The sequence below is a fragment of the Podarcis vaucheri genome (assembly GCF_965113315.1).
Source record: "Podarcis vaucheri genome assembly, chromosome: 6".
NCBI lineage: Eukaryota > Metazoa > Chordata > Lepidosauria > Squamata > Lacertidae > Podarcis > Podarcis vaucheri.
The window spans coordinates 51,445,867-51,459,156 of record NC_138764.1 but is presented as its reverse complement, the minus strand read 5'-3'; the positions used below and the strand labels follow the sequence as shown (position 1 = coordinate 51,459,156).

The window sequence follows — 13,290 nt, the reverse complement described above, 5'->3', positions numbered from 1 at the left end:
TATTTCTGACAGTAAATGAGGATGTTTTGATCTATATTTACTATCTTTCTTATTTACTATATTCACTTCTCAGCCTCTGTATTAGTCACTCATGGGACAATTCCAAGTAATTGTTTTCTGCTGAAAAGGGGGATAACTCATCAGGGAGGAGGCCTTTCCTAAGTGCATATTTCTCGGTACCAATAGCTTAATTCCAACAGTCTAGAAACAGTCCTATTGAATTCTGTGACTTCATTTTTCCAAGGAAAAAAGAGCCTTCCTCTCTTAAAACTCAACGTTTGAAGCATAAACAAAGGAAGACACCAATGTAGTTCATAGTATGGTATGTGGGGGGAGGATAGTACCAGTAAACTATAGTGACTATGTTGCAAGGGCAGACTTTGATAATATGGAACCCTGAGCGATGACAAAATTTGGTGCCTTTCCCTAAATATTTCTTATTTTCACAATAATTCCTTTAAGTACAGTTTTTATGGATCTTCTCAGTAGCTACCTGTATAAATACAGGGTTTTGAGTTTTTGTTTTTATTATTTTGCACCCACTTGGCTTGGCACCCTGTGCAGTGGAACCTCCCAAACAGCCCTAAATCCAGTTCTCGATGTTGGATTATTAAATAGTTTTACAGTACTATTAAAAAATATATTAATTTCCCTATGGGTAGCTCACAAAGAAATCACCTTACTGTACCAAAACTCACAAAACTAAACAGAACTTAGGAATTTTATGAACTAGAAAGGTGTCAATAATTATGATGGTTTGGATAATATGAGGGAAGGTATATAATGTATGTTGAACAGTTCATGTGCACAACATCCAACCACAGTGCATATTCACCAGGCCTCATAGAGAATATGCATATAATCTGTCCATGAAGAAGGAATTTTGTCACATTTCTCAGTATACATAATTTTTGTCACATTTCTCAATATACACAATTTCCAACAAGCCTTGAAGAATGTGCATATCGCAACTGCATTTTGTATATTCTCCAGTCAATGTGCACAATCGTTAGCAGGTTTTAGAGAGTATGTATACAGTGGTACCTCAGGTTACATACGCTTCAGGTTACAGACTCCACTAACCCAGAAATAGTACCTCGGGTTAAGAACTTTGCTTCAGAATGAGAACAGAAATCGTGCTCCGGTGGCACGGCAGCAGCAAGAGGCCCCATTAGCTAAAGTGGTGCTTCAGGTTAAGAACAGTTTCAGGTTAAGAACGGACCTCCAGAACGAATTAAGTACTTAACCTGAGGTACTACTATATCTCATTTGAGCTTTATACATTCTGCACTCAGTATACATTGCCTTCAGGAAATATGCCCGTTTTCTATCTGTCATTTAGAAATGTTCAATCTGCATTCTGCAGGCTGCTTCTGACCAGCCTAATCTTATGTGATCCACCACATACCTTCCCACTGAGCAGCAGGGAGTAGAGGTGGGGCTTCAGGTAAAAATATTAACTTTTTTCTGCACCCCATACTCCTTTTCCTCAGTGTCAGCTGTTCTCCTGCTGGATAAGCAGCAGAGTGGAGGAATCACAAGCAGATGAGTTTTAAACCTTCCCTTCCATAATCCCTTGTTACTTTTGCTTCTGATCCTCCTCCTTCTTCCTCTTGCCTTTTCCCTGGTCTGTATTTAGGTTGGCAAATACATGGCATTTTGCTTATGTTACTTGGTAAAGTACCATATATATGAGGACATTGTTTTGAACAAACACAAACCAAATTAACATCAAGTATATATTGTGTAAGAAAAGTGGTTGATAGGCTATATTGTTTTATAGTGATCTAGAGGTTCATACATAATTAGGTGCACTCACAGATTTCTTCTGTGTGCACACTGCTCAACTGACACTCAAGGATGAGAGAATATCCATCTGCGCAAATGTCAAAGATGTTGAGGGTAGGAAAGGTCCATGATGGGTCTCTGATCAACTATAATTGGGGAAACTGGGGTGTCCAAATAGATATTGATCCAGACATTTTACATTTTAAGGTTTGCACCCAGCAGTTGTGCAAGTGGAAAGCAATTTGCACAAACATACGGTATTCCTCTTCTCGCCTTTTCATTTGCATCCCCTAAAAAGACTTTCCGGGGGGCTGTGGGAGCTCCCTTGAATAATGTTGGCCGTGTTGCATGGGGCTACAGTGGAAAGGAGGAAGTGCCTGAAATTGGGCAGAGGAACCCATGCAACTCAGGTCAAACTGTTCAGGACTTGGGAGCTCTTTTGCAGGAGCTGTAGAGGAGGAGGAAGGGAAAAGAAATATCAGTTACACAAGCTGCCTTCCATTAGCCAGTTGTGGAGTGGCTTGGGAAAACAGTATTGAGAAAGAGAGGGGGAAGAAAAGGGTAGAAGGCTAACAGAAAATGCCCCCCAAAAGGAAATTAAGGAAAGGACAAGGAAAAGCCCCTAAGGAAACTGACAGGGGGGAAAGGTAGATGGTAGTTAAACAACCATATATGGTCCCAAATATACACAAAAAAGAGAAGGGAAAACACTAGAAAGAAAAACTAAGGAGGCACAAATTCAACATATTGCCTCAAACAAAGGGATTTTCACCAAAGAAAATACCAGACCAAACATAACCATAGGCAGGGTAAAAAGGTAAAGGGTAAAGGGACCCCTGACCATTAGGTCCAGTCATGGACAACTCTGGGGTTGTGGCGCTCATCTCGCTTTATTGGCCGAATGAGCTGGCATACAGCTTCCAGGTCATGTGGCCAGCATGACTAAGCTGCTTCTGGCAAACCAGAGCAGCACACGGAAACGCCTTTTTACCTTCCCACCAGAGCGTTACTTATTTATCTACTTGCACTTTGACGTGCTTTCGAACTGCTAGGTTGGCAGGAGCAGGGACAGAGCAACGGGAGCTCACCCCATTGCGGGGATTCGAACCGCCGACCTTCTGATCAGCAAGTCCTAGGCTCTGTGGTTTAACGCACAGCGCCAAACGCATCTCACATAAGCAGGGTATATCTGTACAAATACCCTGCACCACTACTATCCCCTGGAAGAGGAGATAAAAGACCCTGCCAATCAAGTCTAGAGGGAGGCATTATCCTGTAAACAGAATATCTTCCAACCTTATCCAGCAAATAACATGTTGATTTAGGAAACTATTGATTTCTGCTTTTCTTAATGGTCATATTGATATTTGGGTCTGGAAAAAGCTCTATCTTGAACAGATCACTTGATAGTTTAGAATTAAGACCACACCACCTACTGTATGACGCAGCACAGTATCTTTCTTTGTGCAGTACCACATATGGATTCCATGCCTCGGCAGAGCATCATTCAGAATGTTTGGCTAGTACACGGCATTTTAGGCTCTCTGTAGTTGCTTTGCTTCCCCTATGGCAGGCTTCCTCAACCTTGGCCCTCCAGATGTTTTTGGCCTACAACTCCCATGATCCCTAGCTAGCAGGACCAGTGGTCAGGGATGATGGAAATTGTAGTCTCAAAACATATGGAGGGCTGAGGTTGAGGAAGCCTGCCCTATGGTATTAATGGGGGGGATGCAAGACCTTGCAAACAAAATGGGGGAGGGCTTGTTTTGGCTGTCGTTTTCATCTCACCTGGGTTTGGCTGTTTAAAAAGTCAGTAAGAAAGTTTCAGACATTGATGCTGATTTTCACTCTTTCGTTTACTAAAACAAGTAGAGATATTCTAAAGTAATTCTTTTCAGCTTAATCTTAATTTTATCAGTTGGATAAACTATATTCCTTTGCATAAAGTATGTTCTGCTGATGCTTCTAGATTTGCATTTTCATTAGATTTCAACATTCAGCACCTAATACCATAAATTTGTTTTTGAAACTCTTTAATTCCCTTGAGTATTCCAACATATTGAATGCTATTTGCTCTGTATTATGTTGGTAACAAATCTGTAGTGAAAATGCTGTCAATATATATTCATAGCTAACGTTGTTAACTAAAAGCAATATTGTTTTTCCACTGTAAGCTGTCATAAATGTTTGGCACCCTGTTGTGTAAGCCAAAAATGTCAAAGAAATGATTTAAAAAAATAAAAAATAAAAACCCTGTGGTGATACCGTGTTAAGTTTTCTGCAATAAAATACATCCCTTTTGTATAAGCCCTTGCAATTTACCAAAAAGGGGAAAGCTTCTCCACGTTATTTTAAAGTTAGAATATTGTGACTATATGTACATTAGGAGAGGTGTTACTTGAAAGTGTATTACAGCATAAGAATAATGCATATATATATTCATGATAGCCGTTATCCTTCTAAAATGGTAAGAAACTTTACATTTTATATAAACTAAATATTTCATAAGTAATATTATACATTTGGGAACTGAAAATTATACTGATAAATAGACAACCTATTCTGAGGGCTGTACCCCAAAAAGAAGTCACTAACTTGTATCCAAATGGTGCCCTTCCATGATTGCAAGGACTTTTGACCCAGCAGATGTATCTGCTAAGTGTAGAAAACTTTGGCCAGTGCGACAAATTAAGCTTAGTATGGGTCCTAATTTGGCCCACAAGGCAATTTCCCCTGGAATATGCCCCACTTCTACTCACTGCTGGCTCCCAGCTCGCAGAGACTTGTCCAAAGTCGAATGCAGATTCAAGGGGGGAAAGGAAAGGAAAGGAAAGGAAAGGAAAGGAAAGGAAAGGAAAGGAAAGGAAAGGAAAGGTTCCCCACCACTAAAAATTGTCCTCTGATCGAAAGTGAATGTAAGGCACTTACGGGTAATAGCTACATACTCCCACTCTCTATTCTTCAAACATGATTTCAAACTCTGAATAATAATGAAGCTTGGTTAGAATTAACCATAGTTAAGGTCAGTGCTTCAGAAAACTTTAGCCATTATTAAGACTCTAAAACTCATATATAGGTGGTACTAAACCCCTAGAAAGAAGAATATGAGAGAAGTAGTAAGAAAAGAGAAAGAGAAATTGTGAATACTTAAAGTGGGATATTGTAGCAGTATTTTCTGTATGCTGGATTTGTCCTGAGGTCTGCCAGTTGCCAAAAACAAGTGTGACTTGAAAAGCATGCTACAAATAAGTTCCTAAATAGAAGCAAAACTAAATGTGTCACATCACTAATATAATGATAATTACAACAAAGCATCCTTCTTGTTTGTACTATTTAGAATTTTGACATTCTGATTGACAGATGTCATCATATTAAGTAAGTAAACACACCTGGCTATTTAGATTCTACTCAAGAAACATCAGTGTAACAATCAAAAGTATGAATATGCTTGCTGTAATTTCAAAAAATTGGCAACTAAGGTGGTTTCATAGACAGAAATTAAGTGTATAAATTCAACACAATTTTATCTATTAATTATATTCTAAAAGCTGGAACATGTTAAGGAAGCATTACATAAAATGCTTACTATGCATTACATTGTAATGATTCAAAAGAAATGTCTCTACTTGAAAGGATCCTACTTGGAAGAATATTAATAGGCAAAAGTTTCCACAACTGCAAGGTTACTCATTTTACAACAATGGTGTATGGAACTGATATTTCTATATAAAATATGAGGCATCTCTAAGATTCTTAGATATCACTGCTTCATTCTGCATTTAATTTACATTTCACACAGAGTAGCAAACAAATAATGCAATCATATACAACATTTATCAATTCAGGAATAGAAGGTTACAAGGGACAAAACTGCTCATAATGAATACCTAATTACATTCATTCGTTTGTTTGTTTGTCCATCCTCCAGTGTTGAGACGTAATAAAAGGACAGTTTTTCATAATATGGGAATGTAATATACAGAAACTATTCCCAAACACTTTTCAATTTCAGCTTGAAACAGCTTAAATTTTTGGTAAGAAAACAAAGCAAACAAATCTAGAGCAATCTGTCAGGACACATGCTGGTGATGGGCAATCAGAGTAGATGATGCTCTGGATTGACCGTCTCAGGTCTTCTAACATTCTGCTTCACTGGATGTCCACATGTTCTACTGTTGTGGGAGAGGGAGAAACGCTTTTCTCTAGCCACACCAGGAATAACTGTAAAAGTCAGTTTAGGCACAGAGACCTTTGTTTACCAGCTGTTTCAAGGGCACAAATAAGATGCAGAGGGGAGGAGGGGGCAGGAAACTTCCTTATGTTAAAACCCAGGGCAGTATATTTGTGAAAATGTTTTTCTTTTAAGTAATCTCTTTGTAGGTTTAATTTTGCAATTAAACAATTATAGACTTGGAGTTGTAAAGGGATCTTGTGGAGTTTAGCCCTTTGCAACAAACAAAAATCTATGCAAAACTATCCTTGTCAAAGGACTGCAAACTCTTCATGATAGAATCTCATCAAATCACTGTAGCAGACCATACAATTGTATACGGGTATCACAGGTGGATTAATGATATTGAAAACATAGTTTGCTTTCTTTACATTCTTCTCTGTGCCACTTCAATAACAATAATAAATGTAACATCAATAAGCTAGTTTATCGTAAATATGTTATATCAAGTTAATCAAGACCTACTACACTGAAATAATGACATTTAAACATGCTTAACTATGAACTGGACTGCAGTTCTAATGCCATTAAGGAGGGGTTATGAAGAAGGTGCAATTATATTTTATAATCTTAAATAAATCACTTAAAATGATTTTACAACCTGTTCAGAATACACCAAAGAGACTTTTACAATATGTTTCTTATATGACACAATATAGTTAATAAAAAACACACCATATCCATTTGATACAACAATTTGTAGCATTTATTTAATACACTAAGGTTGCAGTGTCTGGTGGTGCCCAGTCTGAGAGATGCTTAAGATTTCATTATATTCATGTAGGACTCATTTTAACGGAAATTTGAAAGATAAAAAAAGCAGATTGCAGGAAGACATATTATAAAAAACAGACCTCACAAGTCAAAGTTAATAGTGAACCCATTCTTTTTCATGTATACAACCATGAAAACAAATATCCTGTGAACTCTAGATATATATTGTATCTCTACATGAGATCTTGGTGCTCATTGAGACAGGTTCCCAATCATCTCATGGCTTTACAATCTCATCATTGTTGACTAAGGAACAAAACAGGGGAATGGGACCAATCATCTATGCAGCACCACAAATTTTGATAACACATTTCATGATTTTTTTCTTGTAACATAGGATAGTCATATAAAAGAGGAATTATTATTAAATAATTCTTCCATTAAAATGTTATTTTAGTTATGGGATTTTTTCAGGCAAGACATAATGATACAAAATCATGCACAGACATTCATGTATACAGAACTACATATTGTAAACAGCTAGGCCATATTAGTACTGACAAAATGTACATTAAGGAAAGAACTGTGGAATAAAAGCAAAGTAGTATCACTGGGTTAAATCTGGACAACATCCACTCACCTGCTTGAAGGTGAAGTGGTATATATGGCCTGGCACAGCCCCACTGCCATCTAGTGGTCCCAGGCTCTTCAGTCCCAGGCTCCAACAGCTGATGGGAGAAGCAACAACCTCTCCCACCAGCTATTAGATTCAAATTTGCCCACTGGGCACAACTAGCCAATCATAGGTGGGTGAAGGGGTGGAGCCTGGGGGCAGGTCTGACAAAGACTCCTAGAAGACTTCATTCAGGTCTGCTCCCTGGGCATAAAAATTGCCCTGACCTTTGGTAGGGACCGCAATGGGCTTTTAGGATCTTCCACCCTCCCTTATCTCATGGTTGGCGCCCCTTTTACTTGTGCTGTGCTTTGCTTGACTTTGCTATGGTTTTATGGTTGACGCATTCAGGGCCAGGGAGGAATTTTTCCCAACTGAAGGACCTCTACAAGCTAAGCAGATGACAATATTTAAGATCTGTCACATTTTCCTGGGTTTTATTTATGCTATCACACTGTGTTGCTCTTGTTCTCTAATCAAACATCTTTCTCCCATTTTTGCCCCTTACAATTAGTTGTCCATCGGGAACAAAACATTTTATAAGTTGTCTTGCCAACATTGTGATTAATCATTTGGCTCTTGTGCAGTCCAAGGAGACATTTCTTAACCTTAACTCATGTGCCCTATGATCTGCCTCCACCACTAACCACAGAAACACTTTCTATAATGTATAGCTACTAGATGAGCATGAAGGCAAGGTTGTCCACATGCAACTGATCTTTCACAAGAATTTGTGCAAGGATAGTCTTACACTTCTTGGAAGCTTAAGGAAAATGGTGTCTTTCTATTAAAATATTGGGGTTTTTTTTTAATAAAAAAACCCCCAAGCTAAAACAACCAGTAACTGTACAAAAAGAAAACATTATTAAAAAAGTTCACAAAGGCATCCATATGTGAATTGTTTATAGTTTCTTTCTAAAAACATTACTGGAATTTTTTACCAAGATGACATTTCATCTGTGCTCAATAACAAACGGCAAAGTGCTCAACTAGGTGCTCTGCTAAAATGGTGTCTTAAATCTTAAACATAGCAAAATGAAAACTCTCTTGGAGGCAAGCACAAACACGCCCACAAAGGAACTGAGTACAGCCCATGTACTTTGGCTGTTTGTGAATTCACATATCTGTTCGTTAGGGGACAACCAAGGCAGAGATAAGAGGTGAACCATAAAAGGAACCCATTATAATGTGTATTGGAGTACAACAAGCTAGTTACCAACAGACAGAAGTATAATTAGGAAAAACTGGTTTAAAAGTAGATCAGTTAACTTATCTCCTAGACAGCAGGTACACTGGTTTGAGGCAAGCAGCTAGGAGTGACAGATTAGCAGTAACCATAGCATGAGATCTTCAGACCCAGTTTAAGGTATCTTTTAGCCAAATATCTTACTCAGCCCAGGATATATGAGAGAGACACATTTTACCACCTGGGAAACAAGTTTCTTGTCAAATTAACATGTCTAAATAGCAACAATATAGTACAGGCCATCTCTAATTCAGCTACAGAGCAGCCAGAAAATAAGAGCTATCTAAATATTCAGAACATTTCTGGTTGTCAAGCAAAAGTTTACTTCATTCTCATTTAAATTGCACTTACCTGAGATTCTTTCACATTTTCAACTGTGAAATTGAACCAGACTCGAAAACGGGGATTACATGTATCTGGTCTGATAAACAGGTCGTACTCAAATTCAGTAATATAGTCCACACGTCCAAGGTTACCTTAAAAAAATTATAAAACAGAATGCTATGTTAACACATTCCAGAAAAGCCCTTTGATCAGTGATACCTCTCTTAGAGAAATATTCTACCAAAAGACTCAATAAAGTTATATGGAAAATTCTAACCCACAACTGTTGGCTGTGAGCATATTTCATTTCTAAAAAAATAAAGTGTTTTTGTCTTTCCAGATGAGCTGTTTACGATATAACAATGTTCACAATACCTTACTCAGGACAGTCCACACATTCCTGAAGAAGCCTCTAGAGCCAACATATTGGCAGAATGGTTATATTTATTGAAATATAAGACCAGCAAATCAAGAGCCAATTAATAAGCGAGGGCAGACGAGTTTATTCATTGTATACAGGGGAGCACCTCCTAGCCATGTCAGCTGCTTCACATAGCAGTTTTCTAGCCAAGGATTGGGTGTACTTCTCCCCCATCCTTTGGGGTATTGGGGGGTGGGGCTGAGCATGACTCTGCAGCAAAGCGTTCGCCCAGGGCCACTCCCTGTGATTGGTCACTTATACCCTGGTAACCTCCTTGTCCCCTCCCCTTTGGGAATTCCTGCTGAGTCTCCTTCAAGTAATGAATAGGTAGAGTAAATTCACTCTTGATAATGGCAGGAGTGCCACTGTTTGGATTTGAATATGAAAGAAAGGCAGAGCGTAGGTGTGAACAAAAGTTGGGGCTATTTCTGGTCTACTCTCTTGAGCAAAGGACATCCACCTCCCTTGGCTGGACATGCCACTAACAGAACAAAACGTGAAGGCTTGGATCCTTGGGGCACCATCTCTTTCTGACATATGGTAAAAAAATTAAGCATAATAATAAACTACCATTTGTGCCTCATGTTTCCAGAATGCCCAATAATAAATTGTAATGAAATTCCCCATAGTCTGATTTAGAATTGGGTCAGCAATTCCAATTCCAATACCACTTGAAATAGTTAGCTACTTGGCATTTAACATGGTGGCTTGTGGGAGGAAAGCTTTAGATGTCATGTCAGCTACAAGGTTTTAAAAATTATTCCATCTTCACATAAGCAAAGGCATACTTGGATTATAAAACTTCCCAATGATTGGCAAGACAAGGTCAAGGATTGCACAGATCCTTCTTCCTTCTTCTCTGGATTTGACTCACATTTTCGCAGTCATAAAAGTATCATTTGGTGCTTAGTTTTGCTTAGACTATTATTACTGTCCAAGAGCTGGACAAGATAGATGAACTAAAAGCAAATTCTGTATACATGCAGAACCTTGTCTTACATTCTGGGCAAGCAGAACTACTTTTGAAGGAAATGACATTTAATTTGTAGTACATCTGAGCATTATGTTAGGTAAATTCATATTCAAAAGAAAAGTAATGACAAAGTTCAGCACATTGCCATGGGTATAGCCAGGATTTATGTTGGGGGGGCAGGTTTTATGTTGCGGGGCAGAACCTCAGTAAAGTTTGTTTGTTGTTTTACTTGATTGCCCCCTGTCCTGCCTTGGCTGCGCCCATAAACATCACCCGTAATAAAGAATCATTCTGCTGGTGGCAGAAATAGAGTGGCCAATAACTTTAGATTAATTAACTGAAAGGATCACGAATACCTATACTAAGCTTATGATATAAAGTTAGAAAGTAGTTTTTAAATAAAATCTTGTTTAGCATATAGTGGGATTTTTAAAACTATGTTTTAATTTTCATCTTTTAATTTTAAAAGAATTGTAAAAAAAATTGGTACCCGGAACAGAATAAAATACAGTTATTTTACTGAAATACATCAAAAACTATTGAACAGAAACTATATGTGTATTAAAAGATTAATATTTTATTCCATATGTCTATTGTATTGAGGAGAATTTTTTTGAAAAAAGAAATCAATCTGTTCTGCAATAAGAGATTAATAATTTATAGTACTATTTTATGCATATTTACTTAGGACTAAGTTCAACTTTACTCCTAACTGCATACAAGTCTGTGTCTAAATAAATATTTAAGAACATTTCTTACATTTCTAAATGTATTTTATCATATAATATGCATTTCATATGCATTTGGGTACTTTTTGAGTCAATAACTGCACTACAAAATTCTGGAAAATGTGAAATATGAGGGATAACTGCACTCTGATTTGCACATTAGTCTCTGAGGTGTGGATTAGGTCAGATCATATTGGAATTCAAAAGAACAACTTCCTCAGAATAATGTTCTGTAACATATTTAAAATACAAACACTGTAAACTAATTCTAAAGATGAATGTCACTAGGAATACACACACACACACACGATTACTACCACTTTATTTAACCTACCATATGAACTTAACTCTTCATTAAATACTAAAACAGGGTGCATTCTAGATCAATAAGAAAGGCTGCATTTCAGGACAAAAGAAATCCTGTTCCAGTAAATGCTAGCTGGAGTTTTTAAGTATGCCAACAATTATTATAAAAATGCAAGAAAACACAGATATGTTAAGCAATCCTAAAATCTTCTTAAACCACACATTGTGCTTTTCTACAGAGAATTTTAAGATGAAAAATAGACCTTGAGGGTCTTTGACAAGCCTCAGGCAATATAAAGGAAAAAGGTCAAACACACTGCTAAAAAGGACTGTTATCTTCAGAACAACAACTTATCAGCCAGCTTGCAGCCCTGCTTATTTACAGTTATTGGTCCCAGAGGAAGTGCACTTCAACACAGGTCACGATTACTTTGTAATGAGTTTGCCAGAAATGGTAAAGGAAACTAATTTGTAACAATGTGCTATTCCTTGCACATGAACTTTTGCAGACACCATTTTTTTTGTCCAGCAATGAATAACTAACTTCAGCTTCCTTAACAAGCAATGAAAACAGGAGTGTACTCAAAAATCCAACTTGCAGGCATGAATGTGTTGAAATATCAGTAATTATCTCTCTCAGCTGTCCATTACACTATTCATGATTATGATCAATTCCCCTGTGGTTGCTATACAGAATACAAATTTCAGGAGATGAATTTGCACACGCAAATTAACACCATTTGGACAAAAATAGGTTGCACCTGTCAAAGCTTAGTAACAAAAGGTCAGATGCCCTCTTTTGCACCTAGAACATTTGGCTATTGTGTGCCTTGCTTGCAGGAATATAATTCTGGTTTGACTAAATAGAGAAAAGTGAGCACCATGGTGAACAGAAGAAAAAAGAATTAAACCTTAACTGAAAGCTCACAGTTAATCCATTCTTTAAAATACACGTGAATAGAAGTAGCCAAGGCAATTTTGAGTAGTTTTTCAAAAGAAATATATAAAGTACTCCTCTGTTTTTGTCAATACATTGCCAGGCCTCAAAATACTATTTTTCATCTGAACAATAAAAATCTGGACAAGATGGCAATAGAAAATCATTAATACACTTGCAGCTGCATTTCAATCTATACAAAACCCTTAAATAAAAACCACCTGGGAACAAATGTGCAGAATTGCATAATACATACATCATTTACAGAGCTCGGAGTCTGAAATTGTGCTCAAGATAGCCAAGCAGAATTAATCTATGTTTTCAAATAAACTTTTTTAAAAAGCATTGAACTTTAATATTCATTCTAGAATGGGCCATCAGCTGAATGCTACTGAAAAGATAACAAAACTGAGGTGATAAAATGAAGCAATTATATAGATTATATTCTAAGTGAAAGCGGAAACTTCTCAAAAAAAGTCTTTATAATTTTTTTCCCAGAGAACCATGTGACACATTTCATTTTTTTACTCGAGAAAAAAGAAAAATACGGTGATGGGAAGCAGTCAAATTCATTTTTTCAGACAACAAAATTATAAAAAGGAATACAACTTTTTAAAAAAATCATATTCACTATATACACCACTATTCAGAAAGCATCTGTACAAAAAAAAAAGCTATTCTTGGTGTACGTAAGTAGATGGCATTGTCCCCTATGGGGGATGCAGATACTGTCACCATTATCACCATGCTCTCTTGAGATGCATAGAGTATATTTGGAGCTTTCTGTTGCTCTTAAGTCACAAAACATTCTTATGAACCAAGTACAGCCAAGTTTGTAATGGAGACAAAATCTTGAAAGTCAACATCTAAAAGCTCCTATCCCACTTTGTTTCCCCCTCTGGGGTCCTACAAAGTGTTGTTTTCCTAGTAAAAGCCTAACTGCTTCACC

The 13,290-nt window shown here is 37.3% G+C and overlaps 1 protein-coding gene across 2 annotated transcripts in view; it reads right to left on the bottom strand.

Annotated features, from left to right (window-relative positions):
* Positions 1–13,290, bottom strand: part of LOC309534535 (BEN domain-containing protein 5-like) — a 730,363-nt gene that overhangs the window by 691,271 nt on the left and 25,802 nt on the right. For both annotated transcript variants that reach the window (XM_082226761.1, XM_082226765.1), the window contains exon 3: positions 9,004–9,128. In XM_082226761.1, the coding sequence (XP_082082887.1) occupies positions 9,004–9,128 (125 nt within the window). The remainder of the gene's footprint in view (positions 1–9,003; positions 9,129–13,290) is intronic.